This window comes from Urocampus carinirostris, chromosome 16 (assembly GCF_059441175.1).
Source record: "Urocampus carinirostris isolate Australia breed hairy pipefish chromosome 16, RoL_Ucar_1.0, whole genome shotgun sequence".
Classification (NCBI taxonomy): domain Eukaryota; kingdom Metazoa; phylum Chordata; class Actinopteri; order Syngnathiformes; family Syngnathidae; genus Urocampus; species Urocampus carinirostris.
In genome coordinates this window covers 14,534,239-14,554,759 of record NC_142364.1, presented here as the reverse complement: position 1 = coordinate 14,554,759, position 20,521 = coordinate 14,534,239, and the positions used below count along the sequence as shown (strand labels likewise).

Here is a 20,521-nt window from a genome sequence, read left to right as displayed (position 1 = left end):
CTCGCCTCACGTAGTGGGCGGGGCCGGTCCTTTTTTCTTTGTGTAAAGCTTTATTGACAAATAGTGAATTACACCGGGCGCTCACACTTTTTCAGCATCCGAGCTACTGTACTTACGAAATGCTCGGGTCAAAATTTATTTACCAAACACAACAAATTCGTATAAAACTATACTGCTGTTGTGATTAAATCAATTGGAAAACATTAAATCAATACTTAAATCGTTTAGTCAATTGAAAATCATTGAATCAAAACTCCATCCATCCATCCATTATCTGCACCGCTTATCCTCAGTTGGGCCGCGGGGGTGCTAGGGCCCATCCCAGCTATCTTCGGGCAGTGGACACCCTGAACTGGTTGCCAGGCAGTCGCAGGGCACATTCACACCTAGGTACAATCTGGATTGGCCAATCAACCTGATATGCATGTTTTTGGAATGTGGGAGGAAACCAGAGTGCCCGGAGGAAGCCCACGCAAGCACGAGGAGAACATGCAAACTCCGCACAGGAGGTTCGATCTCATGACCTCAGAACTCATGACCCCAGAACTGTGCTACACACGCGCTAACCACTGTGCGGCCGTGCTGTCCTAAATCAAAACTCAAATTCTGGAAATACTTAAAAACATTACAAAATAATATTTTTTTCAATCAGGCACAGAACGTGCAGTGTTCCTCTCCACACTCATGTAGGTGTGTTCCAAAATATTCCACGCGCCATCACTCTTGAGAAAATAGTTCTCAGAGTAGACAGATTGACCACATATCCCCTGGAGCTGTGACGTCACCAGTACACCGCGTGTTCCTTTTTTGCCTTTTCCTCCTCTTAGGTATGTGATTTTAACTTTTACGATAGTGTTCTTCGCCGCATGTCTTGCAGTTCATATAATATTGTCTAGATAGCTCACCCGTTAGAGTGTGGGCCCCCTGGGCTTCCAAGTTAGCCCAGTTAGCAGTCGGCTAGCTGGCTAGCCTGCCGTGCAAATTATTTTTTCCCTGGCTAGGTTCTTGTTTGTTATCGTAATGGTTTTTTGTTGGCTTCCGGGTATCTTGGCTGCTTACTGCATGTTTTTGGTCAGCCAGCCTCCCGTTTTTCTGCAGATCTGTCCTGGTTTTGTCATCTTTGGAAGCCAACTAGCCTGCCGTGTCCCGGCTGGTTTAACCCCCGTTAGCTCTGTGTGTGTTATTTTTGCCAGTTTGCCCCATTTTGGCTGCTCACTATTTATTACACCTTTTCTTCACCCACCTGTAAAACAACGCCTAGACATTCTCAATATGGTGATTGGGTTGCTAGAGTGCTGGTGTTCTTCACATGACATCAGAACTCAGGACGAGACGGACTGTTTTTAAAATGCATTATCTCGGAAAACAATTTGTAATATACCAATGACATACACACTGTATATAATTTTTTATTCAGTGGACTTTGCATGTTCTCCCCGTGCACTGGCACTCCGGTTTCCTCCCACATTCTAAAAACATGCATGTCAGGTTAATTGGCCGGTCCAGATTGTCCCTAGGTGTGAATGAGCGGGTGAGTTATCTGTCTCTGTGTCCCCTGCCTACTGCTCGAAGATCGCTGGGATGGGCTCCAGCACACCCGCGACCCTACTGAGGATAAACGGTGCAGATAATGGATGGAGTTTAACTTGACCTGTAGCAGTTTTTGTATAAGACAAATAATAAACAATATTGTGTTTGCGGAAAATAATTGGTTGTTTACTTAAAATTGGCTAGCTGACTTTCAGTATCCCACTTTGTACAAAATCACTTTGAATAGTTTGTGTAAATGAACCCCATGCTGCTGTTGTAGTTGAATTTTGTCCCATTTCTAGTTATAAACCATTGGTAAAACATACATGGCTTCCCTTCGATGTTCTATTTATTGAATTATGTGTGACCAGGAGAAAAGTTGCTCACTTTGGCAAAAATAATTAGCAAATCTGTTGTCCGCTTCCGTGGTCTTACTCGTTATGGATTACAATCTAACTGCAACAGAAAAATTTCACATATACTATTTTAAGTGTATTTGTACAGGCTATAGTTTACACACCCCTCCTTTAATCTTTTGCCTTTTTTTCAAACGAAGACTGTAAACACAATAACTCAGTCCCTTCAAGCTAGGGTGCCACCACTTTCTTATCTTCTGTTTACACTCACAGTGCACTTCCCGCTCAAATAAGCAAAACTCGCTCCGAATTGGCCATCCTTATTTTTAAGACACTGGTATCTCCACAATGTACAAAAACAAATATGGGAAGTAAAAATGAACGGTTGACGGCTTCAAAGACCACCTCTATGATATAAACTTAAATTTAAAGCATACCATACTTACAAACACTTTCACTTTGTATTAGGCTACTGCTTTCCTCCTTAAAACCTACAGATTATTTTATTATAAATCTAATGCTTTTCCAAATTGACTCAGAAGAAATGTTGACTCGAGACTAGTAATATAGTCTACAGCTGCTTTATTTTGAAACAAGAGTCTTGTGTGCGGGAATTAACTGCTCCAATGATCGCATTAGATTTCAGTTTTGGTAAAAGTTTGCCACTTCTGGTTTTAAACAACTACATATTGTTTTTTTTTTTTTTAAGTTTAATATTCTGGAGACGTAGTATTATGCGCATAGTGAGTGTGATAAAATCTACCGCTGTTTAATGTCAAAATGTTGGCATGTATGGTGACCTGGCCTCCCGACATGGTATGCTGGGTGCATGGCAGCAGACAAGAGAACTTTACACTCATCAACACAGCCAAGAAAATAGTACGGTAATCTGTTCTCTGCCCATTTTGGTGGACATTGCCGGCTTACGTTACCCCAGCAGAGCCAACATGTTTTTTTCCGAATAAATTGAGTTTCTGTACCAGTGGCAGGCGCTAAATAATACAAACTGCTACTTTAAAAGAATGACTAAGATGCCTAGGGACAATTTCTTCCCCAGGGCCATCACCACAATAAACAAGCCCACAACACTGTGAAAATAATATCTTGCCCATGCATAGAAAAATGTATATTTATAGTTTAAATCATACTTATTTTTGCAAAATATTTTTTTTGATACAAGCACTTCCTCGTAAATCTTCATATGTATCCTAAAATTCCTTTAGCTCATTAAAAAATATTACATGTTTTTCCTGGAGTATTTAATCTCGTTCTAAACAACGAACATACGTCTTAATCTATGTCAATAAAGACGATTAATTTTTTTCAAAATTAGCGCCACTCCTGTCAGTACATTTGGTTGCCGCTAGACGGCAGCAGACTACAACAGGGCAAATCACAGAACGGAACGGAAATGAATCAAAGTAATTGAATCGCCGTTTTCAGAGATTATTGTGTTTTGACAGGTTAAGTGAGCTGGAAAGTGGAAACCAAATCCAATTGCTTTGCTTAAGTGTTTCCCACTCCATCGATTTAAAAAAACACCACATTAAAACATCATCAAAGGAAACAGCGTTTCAAGAAGAGTGCTTTAATTCCTTTGGTGTCTGCAAAAAACATTTTTTAAATGCTTAAAAAAAGCCTCAACGCTGTAAAGCAAACCGCGGCTCAAAGGATAACAAATAACAAATGACATGGGCCTCAAAATATGACACTGTTATCTAGTGTGATTGGCGGCAGAGACACAAATAACAGCACGGACACGACAAAGTAAAAAGTGGTACATCTAAGGTACTTATATTTGTATAAACAAGCTTTTAAATCAACCCTAAAATAGCATCAGCATTCTCTACTGCAGTGTTTCTCAACCAGTGAAATATTGTGTGCTGCAGGAAATTGATCCATGATAGGAAAAACGATGGTTATTTTGGGGGAAATTACCTGACATAAAAGCCAATTACCTTTTGCGTTATCATGTTGGATGATGTTGGAGCATTTTCTCAAGAAAATTAAAAGTGAAACAATTTAAATTATTAATTTTTCTGATTTTACTGGAAGAACACTGGTCAATCATTTTGCCAGTTTTAAATACAATTTTTTTCTATGTTGGCCAGGAGAGGGATGGGCTCACCAGATTTGTACTTGCCCAAAACACACCAAGGAAATGGTTAAGTGATTTGACGACCGACATAAAAAAAGTCAAGGTAAAATAAAGTATTTTAGGCTTTTTAATTTCAAAATACATTTCAAAACATTTTCTACAGTAATTGTGTCGATATTTAGTCAATAAAAAGTGTGATCTAGCGCAGAAAATAGGTTGAGGAACACTGCTTCACCGGACCCAGTAGAAAAAAATCTCTGGAAGTTGGGCTGTAGCTTGCTGTGTTAGCCTGCATGCTAGCTGCCATATGCTTTTTTTCTTCATACATTTTTGTTTAGGGACTAAAATGTTAACATTGTCCAACGTTCGCAATTTTATTTAACCTAGAAATCCGTTCTAGCACATTTTAGCAATAGATCTCATACTGTGAGTACATACCTGTCAATGCATACGTATCAACCCTATTTCATACGATGTTTGATCAATTGCGTACACAGTAAAACCATTTTTGTACAATTATTTCTTTTCAAACTTAAAAATAAACTGTTTTTTTCGTTAGACCAATCTTATCTTCAGCATTTAGGCTCTTGTTTGGATTGTCTTGATTGTTGATAGCAGACAACGTCGTCAGAGATTGCTAAAGTTGTCGCCGTTTTCTACATAATCTTTCTTGGTGTGAGTAAATAGGTGCCGCTTTGCGTTTGTAAGGTGTATTGTCGCTTAATAAGGGGAATTGCAACCATTAATAAGGGGAGGAATTGTCTGAGGTTGACAATAGAGTTAAAATCTTCAGCCCGAAATAAGGGTTGAGTCAGGCCTAAAAATGTAAAAATAGTTACGTTTGGGTTCGGGTCAGGTTTCTCTCAGCGATTGAAAAACTAAAATAAAAAAATACCCCCCGTCATTGTTATTTTTTTCCGTCAGCCTCATGCTCCGCGTAGCGGGGTCTGTGCCGCGTGATGGCGGCGGGCTCGGCAGTGGCATTGTTGAACCTAAAACAGTGGGCAGAAGGCGGTGTCATCCAAATTCACCCATTTCCTCCCAAATCAAATATAAAAATCAGGGTTTGCTCCAAACTTGGTCCCGCATATCAAGTTATTTGGTCTCGGTTGGGCTTCAATACCTGCAGGCCTGGGTTGAGTAAGGACTTTAAGTGACTTGCAATGCCAAAGTGAAATTAAATATTGATTCGGCAACCTTTACAATGAGAAAGGGTTATAAAAGGAGTGACTGGGTGAAGCACGATCACTTGAACACCAAAGAAAATTATTGTATACATATAACACACAAAAAAACACAGATTTCAAGGTCGTTTTTACTGCTTGGACCGCGCATTCCCCGTTGTTTTTGCACTGAGGCACTTGGAAGGAACATGATTGTAATGTTATTGCCGCGCAATAACAATAAAAATGTCGTTTGTGCCAGTGAATCGATAAGTCGGTCCCTGCCTGTGTGCTCGACCTCAAACCGCGACGCCAGTGCGAGTGAAAAGTCCAAAAAGCGGACTGGGCAAGCTAGTTACTGATTCCAGATCAGTGTTCCAGCTCGGCTGGAAGTGGGGCCCCGTGCGGAGGGGGGCATTGCAATCTTTAGAGCTCTGCGCGGCGTGAATTTCTACGACAGTTGCAAAAATGGGATGAAGAAAGCTGCTTGTGCGCGTCTTTAAAAAGAAAAAAAAAAGCATCTTCCCTTAATAAACAACACTCAACCATTGCTAAAAAGAAAAAAAGATGACACAAACACGACAGATACTCCAATTCACCTAACAGATATTCACAGTCATCACTTTTTTTTTTCTCCTTCCGTCTTTTGCAAAGCGGACACCTTTCACACACCACACGTCACAAAAATACCCTCCTCCGTCCGTCGGTGGTCCACCAAGGTAAGAAAGTTGAAAAGTGGCCTGTCGAGGCATGGAAGAGGTGCGGGGTGTGCGGGGTTTTTAGGCTTAAGGCAAGCTGGAGATGTCCCGCTTTGGAGGCGGGCCGTCCGGCCTGCAGGACGTGGCCCCGTTGGCTTTGTCTTCGAAGATCAAGACTCTGTAGAAGCAAGAAAAAGAGTAACCTTTAATTTATTATTAATACCTCAAATTTAGAACTACAAGCTGCTACTTTTTTGCTGCATTTTAAACCCTGCGGCTTTACACAGTGCAGTTCTTTTTTTTCAATTAACACAAAACACCGTGGTGACGTCTGAAGACATTTGTGACACCCCGTTAGAAATAGAGGAATGTTTTTGCCAACATATAATACATAACAGGAGCAAAATGGGAGGTTTAACAGTACTTTATTGAACATTTACAATGATCCCACAATACAGTGGGACCTCGCTACTTCGCGGTTCCACGTTTGCGGGTTCAGAGCTTCGCAGGTCTAAAAAAATAATAATAATAAAGTAACAATAATAATTAAAAAATAGATATTTCTTTAAGCATTTTTGAAGGGGCGTCGCTACTTCGCGGTTCCACGTCCGTGGGTTCAGAGCTTCGCGGGTCTAAAAAAAAATAAAAAAATAAATAAAATTATTAAAAAAAAATATATAAAATAAAATAAATAAATAAATAAATAAATAAATATATATATATATATATATATATATATATATATATATATATATATATATATATATATATATATGTGTATATATATATATTTTTTAAGCATTTTTGAAGGGTTGTCACCATTTGGTCCGGTTAAGCGGTATTCACCAATGACAACAAAGAGGACTTTGATGTCTGTGTTGCAATCTGGCACTATTCTCCACAGTAAGGTTGCCCTGGCGCTGTAATCTAGAAATATAGGGCTCGCATTTCACCCAATCACTCTTGTTCGCATCTCATTTGCGCAGTAGTTAATATGTGCTCATCTTTGTAAATGCCATCTCAAAAGGTCCGAAAACACGTGTCGTAAATAACTCTGAGCACAACTGAAAACAACAATGCTGAAAACAATGTCAGGTGTGCGGGGCATGGCGCTGTTAGAGTTCTGCAGCCAGATATGTCGATGCGAAACTCCCCATGTGGTTGGCCCTAGGTGTCCACCAGAGTTAAAATATAAGAAACCGACGCAAAAAGGTGTATTTATAAGGCTGTTTAAACCCCGTGCGGTTCGAGCAAAAACTATTTTTTGTTCGTAAATTTGAGCATGCGGCTTTTAATTGGGTGCTCTGTGGTCCAGAATTTACAGTATTTGACGAAAGAAATGTGTTATGGTGAAAGATTTTTCCAATTAAATATAGAACATTCTGAAAAGAAATCAGTTAAACAAAGTGACGTCATCTCTTCAAAATAGGGCCAAGAAATTGAATGAATCAAATTTTTTTTAAGAGTAATTTTAAAAATCTGCTCCTCTTTTTAATTTATAGTTTGAAATCCATTAAAACCGTTATTGTCCAGACTCACTGATCAAACATAGTTTTTTTTGTCTCGCCTCATCAACAACCCTACCTCAAGTCAAGTTTACTCAAAAGAAAGTTAATAACAAAAAATCTCAAGGGGTATTAAATATTAACTCGGCGTGCCATTGACGGTTATTCACACCAAACCTCCATTTCCCACTGGGGTGTGTTGTTTGAGGTGTCCTTAAAAAGTTGAAATTGAATATTTTCTCTTATAAGTTCATGTTAATAATGGCCACCCGAGTTCAAAGAGCATTTACATTTTTTTACACTGCACCTATCTGCTTATCTCTTAGTTTTAGCAGAGCTGTTCAGGACTCGTAACACACATTAGGAAGCAGGAGAGATGGGAGGGAGGTGGGTTGCAGAGGGATTTCATGCTTATGCTTGAGGTTTTCTATTATTCTAGGATGAAAATGGTGAAAGTAAGAAAAGGGTCGTTTCAAATACAGTATAAAGGCCAACCTAAACCCCAAACAAGTTGAAAAACGAGTTTAATCGAGGGCGTCTAACACAGGCAGCTTGACAGAGGCTGCAATGATGATTTCAGCCGGAAGATGTCTTCATTCAAGTCAAGTCATGTTTATTTGTATAGCCCTTAATTAGCAAGTAGAACATTTTCAAATACTAGCTGCAGGTAATATCCATTTTAATGGTGCCATCTGCTGCTGAGACGAGATCTAACTTTGTTATAAGTGGTAGTGATGTGCCGACTGGTTGGCTGCCAAAATGGTTGTGTGCATTGCCAGGCTGCTACGTGTTGCAGTGACCAATATTGAATTAAAAAAAAAATGAGCATCTGCTGATTGTAGTCTTATATTGGATTTTATCCGCACAGCCCACAAACTAAAGTGTAATTATTGGAAAAATTGTCTTTTGTTTTCATCTTCACAATTAATACCATAAAACAGCAGGCTTTTAACATTGTCATTTATTTTTGGGTGTTAATCTACAATGATGTATTTTCATTCCAAATTGGGTTGCTTGAAAACAAAACCAACTGAAATATAACTACAAAGGATAAAATAAAACAAAAAAATACTAAAAATGTTCTTATCTAAAATAAATGTGCCTAAACTCCGAACATACAAGTGACTGGGGCAGTAATACACGCACTGTTAGTTTCAACGGCAGCTATTTTGAGCTTTCATTTCCTTTTTTGGGAAACTCGCACAGGGGCTGCAGTAAGCCTCGGAGAAAAGTGTCCAGATGTTGAACAAGGTGCTGATGCTCATTTTGTTCTCGACGCCGCTACCACTGCTGGCATTTTCAGTGGTCTCCCGGAAAGTACACATCATGAACGTACACCGCTGTCCGTTCATCAAGGAGGAATGGATGTTTATTCCATTTTTTTTTCTTCTGAAAAATGCCTTGAAAATATTCAAGCCTTTCTCTCACTTTGCATACAGCCTCAAGGGAGCTGATTTGTTCACCTTGCGACATTCAGTAAAGAATTCTGAAGATTGTGAGGAATGGCGTCAATATTGCCTCTGGGATCGTTTTTATAAATTGCGATGGACTTACTGAGTCATGGTTACATTCCTCACCAGGAATCCAGATATTGTATCATTGTTTGTCATTGACACACACCAACATTTTTGCTGTCCGATTTCAGAATGTGATTCTGTAATCTCGTTGTTCCGTCCCCAAAAAAATAAAATAAACAATCTTATCGGAACAAAGATGTGAGTTATCACTTCATGGCCAAATCCAAGGTTCACTTGCGGAGTTCACATTTCAATTTAGTAGAAAAACTAAAAAAAATATGTGAAAGCTTGGGGGAGAAAAATATCAAGGGAGAATAATCAGGTCAAGTTGCACAGACTGTAAAATGCCTGGAGAGTCCCCATTTGCTCCCCTGGCAAACAGTCAATAGCCCCCCAAGCAATATCTCCCGATCTGTTTCACTTGGACGTTTCGTGGGAAGCTCTCTGGGTCATGCTGGCCCGCTAGCAGCATCTGAAAGTCAGATCGATTTCTGGAAAGCGTGCCACCCGGTTGGTTTCTGTCTCTGAGTAGCAGTACTGAGTTGAATTTTGATGCATACTACTAAAACGTACTAAGATATCAGCAGATGTGCTTCTTCTTCTACCATTTTTGTTGAGACAGTCCCATTGACTGCTAAAGACATCAAAATTATTATACATATATATTTGTATATACGGTTATTCATTTACCTTAATTTGCAAAAAAAAAAAAAAAAAAACATCGTTAAAAGTAGTAGTTGGCAGTGAATGTGACATTCAGTGCCATCTTCAAATACATACTTCAAAGGTCCATTTCTCATTTAAGTGGGATGGTAGGGAATCTGACATTCAGTTCCACTGACGGCTAAAGATGTTAAAATTTCCATTTTCCATTTAAATAGCCTGGCACTGAATGTGACATACAGGGCCACTGATAGCTTCAGACGCTGAAGTTCCGCTTTTCATTAAACTAGAGAGGTAGGGAATCTTATATTTAGTGCGGCTAAAGACCCCAAAACTCATTTTTGATTTAATTAGGCAGGTAGGGAGTGGGACATTGAGTGTCATCGATGTCAAACGTAGTATTAAATCAAAAGTGTTGAAAGCAAGAGCATTTTTTTGTTCCAAATCCCTTAACCACCTGAGTCGTAGGGGGCATCACTTCTTGTGGTGCGTCTTAGGCAAGTACAGCCTGGCATCACCCATCCCTCTCCAGTTTGTCGGGTAGGGGTTTTCCCACCTACATAAAACACCAAGTACTACTTTCGATGGTTACCAGTATCAAGCGAAGCCTGCTGATCTGACTCAGATACAGCACCTTCATTATCTGCCGCTATCATTTTTCAGTGTAAAGCGTCATCCTGCTAATCAGAGTTCAAAATTGACGGGCAGCGGTGTGTACATGGACTAAAAATGTTAAGCTAATGTAAATGGCATCCTAAAAGAGCTGTCGGGAATTTGAAAATGTGTTATACTCTGCTGCCATCTCCTGGCTTAAAGTCATTAGCACAGCTTCAGTCAGATAATTCATGAGTACGTGTATATCTTAGACGCACTCAAATAAACTCAGCTTTTTTCCTCTTTTTTGGGGTTTGGGTTGGCGTTTGGACTTCTTACTTTTGCCATTTTCTCGCTACACTAATAAAACCAACCTCTGCCCTTTCCTCCTACCTTATGTGTTGCGTGTCCCTGGACAGCGTTGGTAGAAGTAAGATTAAAGCAGATAGACGCAGTAAAGAAAAAATCTAAAGGCTCTTTGTACTCAGTTGGACATTGTAAACACATATTTAATGGAGAAAATGTTCTACTTTTAACTTTTTAAGGACACCTGACACGACACAATCCAACTTCAATTAGATCGAATCCTAAGCTTTTGAATCATAATCAAATCCAATCATGAGAATTAATGGCAGTTCTGTGAGAATGGGCGGTGTATTTTGACATGAATAATGCTTGGAGGGCAAAGGAGGAAAAGTTGTGCAATTTTCTGTGCTTGCTGCAGTTAAGGATAAGGAGATTTGCCAACTGAACAGAGCGCCCGGCTTAGTCCCGCAGGGATGACATGCATCTCGCCCCTCGAGGCTGGCTGCTTTAAAAAGGATCATCCGCGATAACCCGATTCAAAATAGCGGCAAACGTCACAGTGCCTTCAATTTTTCAATTTTCTTTAATGGAATGAAGATGACTTTAACGCGGGAAATGTCTTATTTTCGGTTATCGTTGACTTACCAATAAACACTGACCTAATCCCGTAGCTAAGAATAACGAAGGGCGGTTTATTTTGCTATGGAGATTAACAACAGAGGCGGCGCACGTGCCGGTGACATCACAATTCCAACCCCCAACCCCTGGCGGAAGGGTGTCACAATCAGCTGACGCGGTCGGCAGATAGTTAGAAGGCTTTGGACTCACAGTTTGAGCACGGCCGAGCGTTTGCCCAGCATCATTTTGACGAAGTCCCTGTAGTCAATGGTGTTGCTACTGGTGCCGCCCGTCACCTCCATGATCATCTTCTTCAGTTCCAAGTGGGTCTTGGGAACGCCCAATTTCTCCATCATCTGTTTCAGTCCCATCAGATCTGAGCAGAAGCAAAAATAGAGATGCCTGCTTAGTTTTGTGAAATTTGTAAATTCTGCGCATAATCTAATTCAGTGTTGAACACTATTTTCCACTTATTTACCCCCTTGAAACATTTAACCGACATGTCACCAGCCCCTTAACCTGTGCTTCACCGAAGACTTAAAATGTTGGGCCCTGCGCATACCTGAGGCCAACTGCGTCTGACGCCACTGGTGGGCGACATTTCGTTTCTGGCGTCAAGTGTACACTGGACATGATTAACTGAAATTGATATTGCGATGTGACGTAGTGCGATTGTGTAATCGCAAGGCCCTGCGTTTTTGCTCAAGGATTTATAGTACCATGATTGTGTTTGGCCAACAAAAATTGTCACAGTTCTGGCTTTAACGGCGCTAGCCAATCGGAGGTAAGTATTAATGGCACTAGCCAATAAAGTGAACCGTGATAGGCTAGTATCTGCTGGCAGTCAAGCATCCGTGTGCCCGGCTCCTGCAGCCCCCGAAACAAACTCGGCACTATTTCAGTGGCTCATTACATTGTAAAGGAATTACTCAATTAAATTGTACTCTGAGGAATGTCAGAAGTGCGCAAAGAAATGGTGATCACAGTTATGGAGTTATTAAAGTAGTTCAAAGCGCTACAATCGGGACTCTTGTAGTTAAATCATTGTGGAGACTTTGCTCAAGTCACGGTTACCAGATGTTAAGAGTGCAGCTGGCCAGCTGCTCTCAAAATCACTTTTTGACTGAAAGAAGAAGCCCTCCAGTATTGTTGCACTTTTGTATTATGACAATAAAGACCATTAATTCAACTGCAATGCCGTATTCTGTTTTTATTTGTAGATCTATGGTTATTATTTTGTCGCAGTTTGCAAGTCACTATGATCAAGCTATACAAAAAAAAAAAACTAGCAAAGAAAAAGTCACTTTTCTTTTGAAATCGAATCTCGCATCAAAATTGAAAGACAGGTCTGAAAAATCGCAATTACGATTTTTTTTCCAAAATCATGCAGCCCTATAAAACATGTTTGAACATTTTGGCAATCGGTGTCCAAATTCTGTACAGGGAGCGAGAAAAAACACGACTTCACGCATGCGCTCCAAGTACAAGTTTTAGTATTTTTCCCAATGCAACATTTTGTTTAAAACATAAAGACAATTTTGGATAATATACGTTTTTCTAATTGGATGATCACTGATGTGTCAAACTATATAACGCCATCTCATGCAGTCTACTTAATGGAAGAGTATGAGCACCTATCGAGTTAATGAAGGGTCTACCATCCAGAGTGAAAGAGTTCCCGACAATAACAACACAATGATAGTAATTGTATCCTGCTGCTAGTCAGCATTTGGTTAACATGTTTGTTTCACATGCTGGCTACTCACCAATCTCTCCTTGGTCATTCAGGTCAAATTCTGCATACTTATCTGTAAAACAAGGATGAGAGGAGATGAATAAGACAAACAAAGAAGCGTATCTTGTGGAAAAATAAACAGCTGATCACTACAGGCAGCTTTTTTTCCTCAGCTGACTTGGCACTGAAAGAGTAAAGCCATTTTGGTTTACTTCCAGATTATTCATAATTGACCATGAACCTTTTATGCACAACACATGTAACTGATGAGTGTTTCAACATATGCTGTTGTGAAAAGTCAGCTTTTACTTCCCCTCAAATGTTGCCAACTTCTCTCCTCTTGTCAGATTACACTTTTGTTGCACAATGGCAGCTGTGTGTGTGTGTGTGTGTGTGTGTGTGTTTGCAGGCTGAGGGAAAGAGACGCAACTGTGTTAACCGTGTGAACCCGTGGGGAGCTGGATGGGACAATGATCAGCCTGTTCCCAAACTTGGGGGAGTAGGCCTTCTTGCATACACATTCCTACACACACGAATGCACAGCTGAGTGAGATCCAGCCTGTCTATCAACTTGCGGCTGCAAAAAAACAGCCGACCCGAGTCTGGCCTCTCAAGAGTTGCATCGCTCAGACAGACACGCGTGCGGTGCCTTCAGATACATCCAGAAATTGAAACTCGACAATGGAACGAACCATTGGCCACTTTAGCGGCTATCCAATTAATGCAAATAAAACGTAATGCAGCTCTCCTTTCCTTGAGATATGTAACCTACATTTATTATATTCTGATGAAAAAAAAAAGATTTGTTTAGTCGTCTAGCTTTGGTTTTACTGCCATCTTGCAGTATTTGAGCGCTAAGAAACTACCGTATTTTCTGCACTAAAAGGTGCACCTCCAAAACAAGAGTCTTTTGTCATACTGTAAAATTCGGACTATAAGCCGCAACTTTTTCCCCAAGCTTTCAACCCTGGGGCCTTATGGGGATAATTTATACATTTTTTTCCAACGGCCGCCAGGGCAGTCGAGCAGTAAAGGTATGAATGAGACATGTGGAATATATGTGTCGAGATAGACGCAGGTTTAATGTAACCTTGCGCCTTGTGCATGGATAAAACTAGCATGAACAGACCGTCATCATAAAAAAAGGTGTTAATCGAAACTACCATAATGGAAATCATTTTACGAGTTTATATTTGTAAACAGAAATAATGTAGCGAAACGAACAGATAACAAAAAGCAACGTCCAACAAAGCAGAAATGTTTTCAGCGGATTTATGTACTGTATATATTTCGGCATTATAGTGTGTTTTGGAGTCGATATTTTACACAGTTGGATTCTATGGATTGTCCTTCATGTAATGAAGCCATATTCGCAGACATTCAAAGAAGTTGAAGACATCCAGGGTACGTAATGGTGAGTTACGCCGGCTTTATAGTTTTCAGGTATCTTGTTGCAAAATTATCCTGAGTATATGGTCGTCATATCTTGAATCGCAAGACTTCAATATTTCAGATGATAAGCGGCATGACATATTTCAGTGACTGATGGCATCGTACAGGCACATATTTGTTTATTAAAAGTCCGGCGGCCCACCGTAGGGTTGTCGGAACGTTAAGGGGTTAAGGTCCTGTAGACAGTATTATTAAAACTCTTTCTGTGTACTCATGTTTCAATGTATGCACATGCGGCTTATGGTCAGGTGCGGCTTATGCGTTTTCTTTGAAAATGTACTGGGTGTGGCTTATATTCCGAATTTTACGGTGTATTTTTAATAGGGAAATGGATTTAAAACTACTGTAGCTGCTAATATCTTTTCATATGCTACCTGTATCACCAGTGGTCTAATGTAAAGGTTTTGGCGCCCTTACTGAAACTCCCTGGGTTCAATTCCCGTTGAAAGAAATGTATTGTGGTTTTGGTTTGATCTTTGCACAAAGACGTTGGTGTACCGTAAAACCTTGTGTAATATCGCACATGGATAATAAACACAGTGTGCATTTCTAATATTATCCACATAGAAGGCGCACCGACTAATGAGGTGTACTTTCAAATTTCTGGCCAAATTAGAGTTCTTAGGTGCGCCGTATAGTCCGTAAAATAGGGTACTTAAAAGAGGGTTAAGAAGTTTCACATGGCGTTTAGTCACATTGAGTTGGGAAGTTTCATGAAAGACAGACTATTCTTAGGACTCAGCAGGCATAAATTACTGTTTTTTTTTATAGACAATATGAGGTGGATAATTACTTGTTTATTTCGTATTTCTATTTCTCAATATGAATTTTTGTATGCCACAAAAGACAGGAGAAAGAACATGCCATTTTTGTGTCTCTGGTTGTAGCTTCTCTTGGAAGCTTGACACAATCTGCAGCCAAATCTTAAAATAAAGTGTGAGTCTAAAAAAAAATATATATATATATTCACTCCTTTCATCAATTCCTAATCAGTTCATACTCTTCCCTACAAAGTATTCTAAGGACAATTCAATTCCCTTTTTGTTTCCTGAGATGTCCAACGAATCTTGATGTAAAAACCTTGAAAAAATTAAATATAGAACTGCCTACTACATCTAGTATAAAACAAAAACAAATAATTTGACCTTGCGGTCGTAATACATTGGGAGGGGACTGTATGTCACAATGAGGTCATTGTAACATTGTTTTATGATTCTGCCGAAGGGCGGGAGCAAAGTTCTGTGGAGCGGGATAACAGTAGACGGCAATAAAACAAAAAAAAAACAACAACAAAAAAAAACAGTGGAAGTTCTGCTTCATTCCTTTGCAGGCCTCACAAACCTCAACTCAGCCATTTCTCAGAAGGGGAATTGTGTGTTTGAGCGGAATGAGAAATTGTTTACCGAACTATTAAGGCTGCAACACGTGCCAGTAAATCAGTAGGGCAAAGACATTCCGACATATTTCACCGTTCCTGGTCCACCTCTATAACTTTGAAGCTTGTCAGAATTAGCTTGGGAAGTTGTAAGGAAATGTTTAGAGACTCCACATTGTTTCTAAAGATTTACTGTCTGACTTAAAGAGAAAGGCACAAGGGGCAAGTTAGCACACTTATTTTAACCACCGTTAATACATTAAATCATGAACTTGTTTTAACTGAAGTGTTACTTTCCTATTAGGTGCTGTTTAGCAAGATCAGCAAGTTTGCTTCCGTTGTAAGCCTTCGTTCGCTTGATCAGAGTGTGTCATTGTTTTCAACAATGGATCAATTTGTGATGTTTATTCTACTGTATTTTTGGGCTTGCTTACTTTTGAAACCCTCCAGCTTCTCTGCCAGGTCATCTTCATCCCTGTACTTCTGGTCTTCCAGGAATTCCTGATAGGGGCACAAAAAAGAAGGGATTAAGTCACTTCTGGCCTGAAGAAAAACATGATGACTCACACAACAGGGGAGCTCATCCTAGGTGATTCGTCATGGCTGAGAGAGTTTATGAAAGTAGGACACCTCACCAGGGTGCGGAGGAAAAAATATTGCCAGGAGCAATCCACGCTAATGAAATTATAATGAAGCAATCCGCCAAACGGACTCACATTCTCGTCTGACCTCCATTAAAGTCTGCTTCATTTCCAATGAAGCGTGACGGGGATCAAGGGCACAATGCTTTGAGCGTGAATATCTATGTATGCAGTCAACGGATTTTTTGGAATCAGCATTTTTAGCATTGGAAATTCCTTCACTATCAATAATACAAGGTGTCCCGATACAACTTTTTTACACTTCGGATACTCCACCGATATTGGAACCCATTTTATGGGCCAATACCAATCATATCAAATCAGATATGTGCTGTAATTCGACATGTTTTTACTTTGGTTTTGTTATCTGCAAAGTTGTTTTGATGACACTTCTACAGGCTCCATCCAAACCAAAAGCAAGAAGTGGAATAAGCTGCTTGTACATCAATATTGAAGGACATATAATAAAATCCAATACTGTTTTTTTGACTGACATTGGACCGATATCTCTACCTAGTAGACATAGATGGGGTATCTTTAATGTTATGACTCAATTGTTTAATTTTTGCAGTAAATTTATGTTAGTAGTGAGGAGAAAGCACTTTTTGTGTTTTAAATTGGGATACCAGTAATAATAGCTCAGTTCTTCTACTAAGGGGCAACAACTAGATGACTATCATATTATGTAAAAATCTCCTGATAATTGATTAATCTTAAAGATATACTCAAAACTAAAAATCTCACGAACGCTCAAAACTGTCAACCTTTCAAAATTAAATACACATTTTTTATGTAATTTGGAAATAATGTTTAATGTTAAATTGATACCGAACATTTGGCTGATTTTGGTGCCCAATTCATATATTTTGTTTTGCTTCTTAATATTGGGTATACCTACATGTGTTAGCTACAAACTATTGACTGGTTTGGGGTTATCTTTCAAACATAGCACTTTGAGGGATACATGCTTCTTCCCCATCTCCAGTGATTTGCTTTTACTGTAGGAATCAAGAAATGTTTTCATACTTTTTGGACTCATTTAACAGGGCAAATCTTTAGCTTAATTCTTATGTCAACTCAAAAGTTTAGCCCATATTTGACAAACTATTATAAATTACGTTTTTAAACCGTATTTTAAGACCGATCTTGTCAAGTCAAGTCAAGTCACAGACCAACATTACTACACCCCTGATCTCAACCCTACATTTCTCCAGTAAATGTAACCAGCTCGGTAGCCTAGATGCTAGGGTGCCCGCTCCGAGACTGGGAGGAAGCTGGTTCAAGCCTCGGCAGAGTCATACCTAAGACTTACAACATTGGTACTCATTGCCTCCCTGCTTGGCGCTCGACATTAAGGGTTGGAATTGGGGGGTTTGGTCACCTAATGACTCCCAACAAACTCTGAAATGGCGGCGCCCTGTTTGGCTGCGTCTGCATCGGCTCGCTACAGTTTAACTGTAAGGGTCAGGTGTATCGACATTTCTTTCTGTGTGCATGGTTACAAAGAATGACAATAAAAGTAAATTCTATTCTATTCTAAAATGAGAAATATATTAATTGAAACTAGTACATCTCAAGCATGTAAATCAGATGTTGTATGGGGTAGACGGTGGACAGCAAAATCTTGTTTTGCCCTTTTAGGCTCATATCCTAATTGTCTCCGTCACTGGTATCAGACAAGAACGCCATCGTAGATAGCTAAAAATGTTGCAGTAATCTACATGGTCGGTCTTGTGAGTAAATCAGTGACTATTACGTTACTCCTTTTTCCTCTTCATTCAAAAAAATCCTTGGTGTTCCATTACTTCAATACTAATCTATTTATGGGGTTTCCTTTTTGTTTTTCCCCATTTTGACTTGACTGTCCTCTCTTCATTTATTTTTAATTTTTTAAAATTTTTATCTCTTCACTAGTGTGAAGGGCATTGTAAAGCGCTTCGAGAGGTCTTCAGTGACTTGAAAAGCGCTATATAAATCCAAACCATTTACCATTTACACATTATGTTTGTGCAGATTATTATCGCTTAATAAGGGGATTTGTAGGCATTAATAAAAGGGAGCAATTGGTTAAGCTTGACATGGATGTGAGTGTATAGATTCCATAACGGTGTGTTGAACAAATGTATCCGATGAATCGATTATGGGGGCGGCAGTGGCTCAGGAGGTAGAGCGCTCGTCTTGGGATCAAGAGATCGCAGCTCGAATCCCGGCTCCTCCGTGTTACATGTCGAAGTGTCCTTGGGTAAGACACTGAACCCCTAATTCCTCCAATAAGCAGGTTAGCGCCTTACATGGCTCACGGCCGCTATTGTGAAATGTGAAGCACAATGGGAAGTCTTGACTTGAAAAGCGCTATATAAATGCAGATCATTTCATTTCATTATTAAAACAATTAGTTTCTAGCAGATCTAGCTTCCAGTAGCCAACATCACAACCCAAAACAGACGTTGCAGTCAATATGCTAGTTTGGGGGATTTCTCTCGTCCCCCCACTTCCTTTCCCCCGACCCCTAACGAGCACATGACATAAAAGAGGATGCAGTGATGCACAGGAATGTCCCGTAGGGCGCATCAGCTGCGTTTTCATGTTCTCACAAAGAAGGATATTAAAACTGGGCGGGGAAATAGAAATACAACATCCCAAAAAGGGGATTTTAATCCGTGGGAAAATAGTAAGGGCAGACAAAGGATCCCATTGATACTCAGTCGAAATGCACACGCCTGCGAGCACCTGTTTCATGGATGAAACAGGTGCACCGTCGGGAGTAGCAAACGCACATTGCAACATAAAGACGACACCACCAACAACAAGAACATAATCAAAAAGGAGGTCAGACATTTAGAAGTGACGTCACGCTGTCAACTACCCGCGCGTCCACGTCAACCCGTCGACACGTTTTTTAGACAAATAAAACAACCGTTTGACACAGTTTTTACCTGGTTGACCTCTTCCAGTTTTTGCCTTTGTTGCTCCTTCAACTGCCCAAAGGCTTTCCCACCTAAAAGGATACACAAACACACCATAAAGACGTCAAAATGGACGTGACCTAGCTTAAAACAATGACTTCAATTCAAGCTGGCCGACAATGAAAAAAAGCGAATGCTGTTTATTTTTTTTTTTACCTTGTAAGTTTTTACTCGACGGCATCCCAGCAGCTTGTATGTGCTTTGTTTAATCCAGTTTACGGGGTTTTAAATCCGAGAGAGCCGAGAAGGCCACCGCAAGCGTGCGGGTGATGCTCCGACCTCGCTGGATCAAAGGCTGCGTGTGCTTCCCTCCCACTTCGGTTTGTAGCCACCGGCAACCGTTGTCTCGAAAACCCCACTTAGATCATGTATATCCGGTGACGTTCATCCGCAATATATAACATATTTACTTAAAATTATTTAATTTCTAATGCAAGGAAGCACAAAATAATAATTTTATGACTTATTTTAGGTAATTAAACATATATTAAAATTATTTTGTACGCATGTAAAAGAAGCACGTTCGTAGGAAAGTAGTTCTAATCTTTTATTTTGAAACCTAAACGTGGGTATCCGCTGTGAAAGTTGCTCAGGCTTGCCACCGTGTGGTAAAACGATATATTGATGTGATGATTTTCTCTAAACTTATGAATTGGGACACTCATCGAATAAAATTTGAAATATTCAGGGTTGGGTGGGGTTACTTTAACTTGATTACTTTCAATTACTTTTGGATTACTCCAATACCAAATATGCTAGTAAAAGACAAAAGAAACTAAATATGAATAAAATGATGACTCACACACGTGGTAAGCTTTCTCTCCTGGCTTTGATCTCGTTGATCTCCGGCAAAACTAACATCAAATGCGACAGAAACAAAATGAAAATAAATCCAAACAGCTTGCCTACATCATTTTTGCCGTTCCATGTGTTCATTTACTCCCCAAGCCTGCACAAAATTTAGTAATTGTATTCATATTTAGTTCCTTTTGTCTTTTATTAGCATATTTGGTGTTGGAGTAATCCAAAAGTAATTGAAAGTAATCCAGTTAAAGTAATCCTACCCAACCCTGGAAATATTTATACCGTATACTACTTTTCAGACAATAAATTGCAACTTAAAGTGTTGTATACAAAATATAAATGTACAATAATAATAAAAAACGTAAAACATTATTTCACTTTAATTTTGACCATACTTCAAATATACCCATAAAATCAGTTTCATATTTAAAAAGCGTTTCGTAGTTTTCAAACGTTACTGTACCTTTTTAAAATTACAATTATAAACATTTAAAATTAAA

The 20,521-nt window shown here is 39.5% G+C and overlaps 1 protein-coding gene across 1 annotated transcript; it reads right to left on the bottom strand.

Annotated features, from left to right (window-relative positions):
- Positions 1-3,458: 3,458 nt before the first annotated feature.
- Positions 3,459-19,555, bottom strand: aif1l (allograft inflammatory factor 1 like). The gene is made up of 6 exons (XM_088356169.1): positions 19,374-19,555; positions 19,188-19,249; positions 16,045-16,111; positions 12,815-12,856; positions 11,259-11,424; positions 3,459-6,023 (listed from the first exon to the last, which is right to left on the bottom strand). The coding sequence occupies exons 1-6, from the start codon at positions 19,396-19,398 to the stop codon at positions 5,933-5,935; spliced, it is 453 nt and encodes a 150-aa protein (XP_088212295.1). The 5' UTR covers positions 19,399-19,555; the 3' UTR covers positions 3,459-5,932.
- Between the last annotated feature and the right edge of the window lie 966 nt (positions 19,556-20,521).

Coding starts and splice junctions, on each gene's coding strand:
- aif1l (XM_088356169.1), bottom strand. CDS start 19,398: ATGCCGTCGAGTAAAAACTTACAAG. Junction 19,250..19,373: donor GTCGAGTAAAAACTTACAAG/GTAAAAAAAAAA, acceptor GTATCCTTTTAG/GTGGGAAAGCCTTTGGGCAG. Junction 11,425..12,814: donor GAATGACCAAGGAGAGATTG/GTGAGTAGCCAG, acceptor GCTTCTGCTCAG/ATCTGATGGGACTGAAACAG.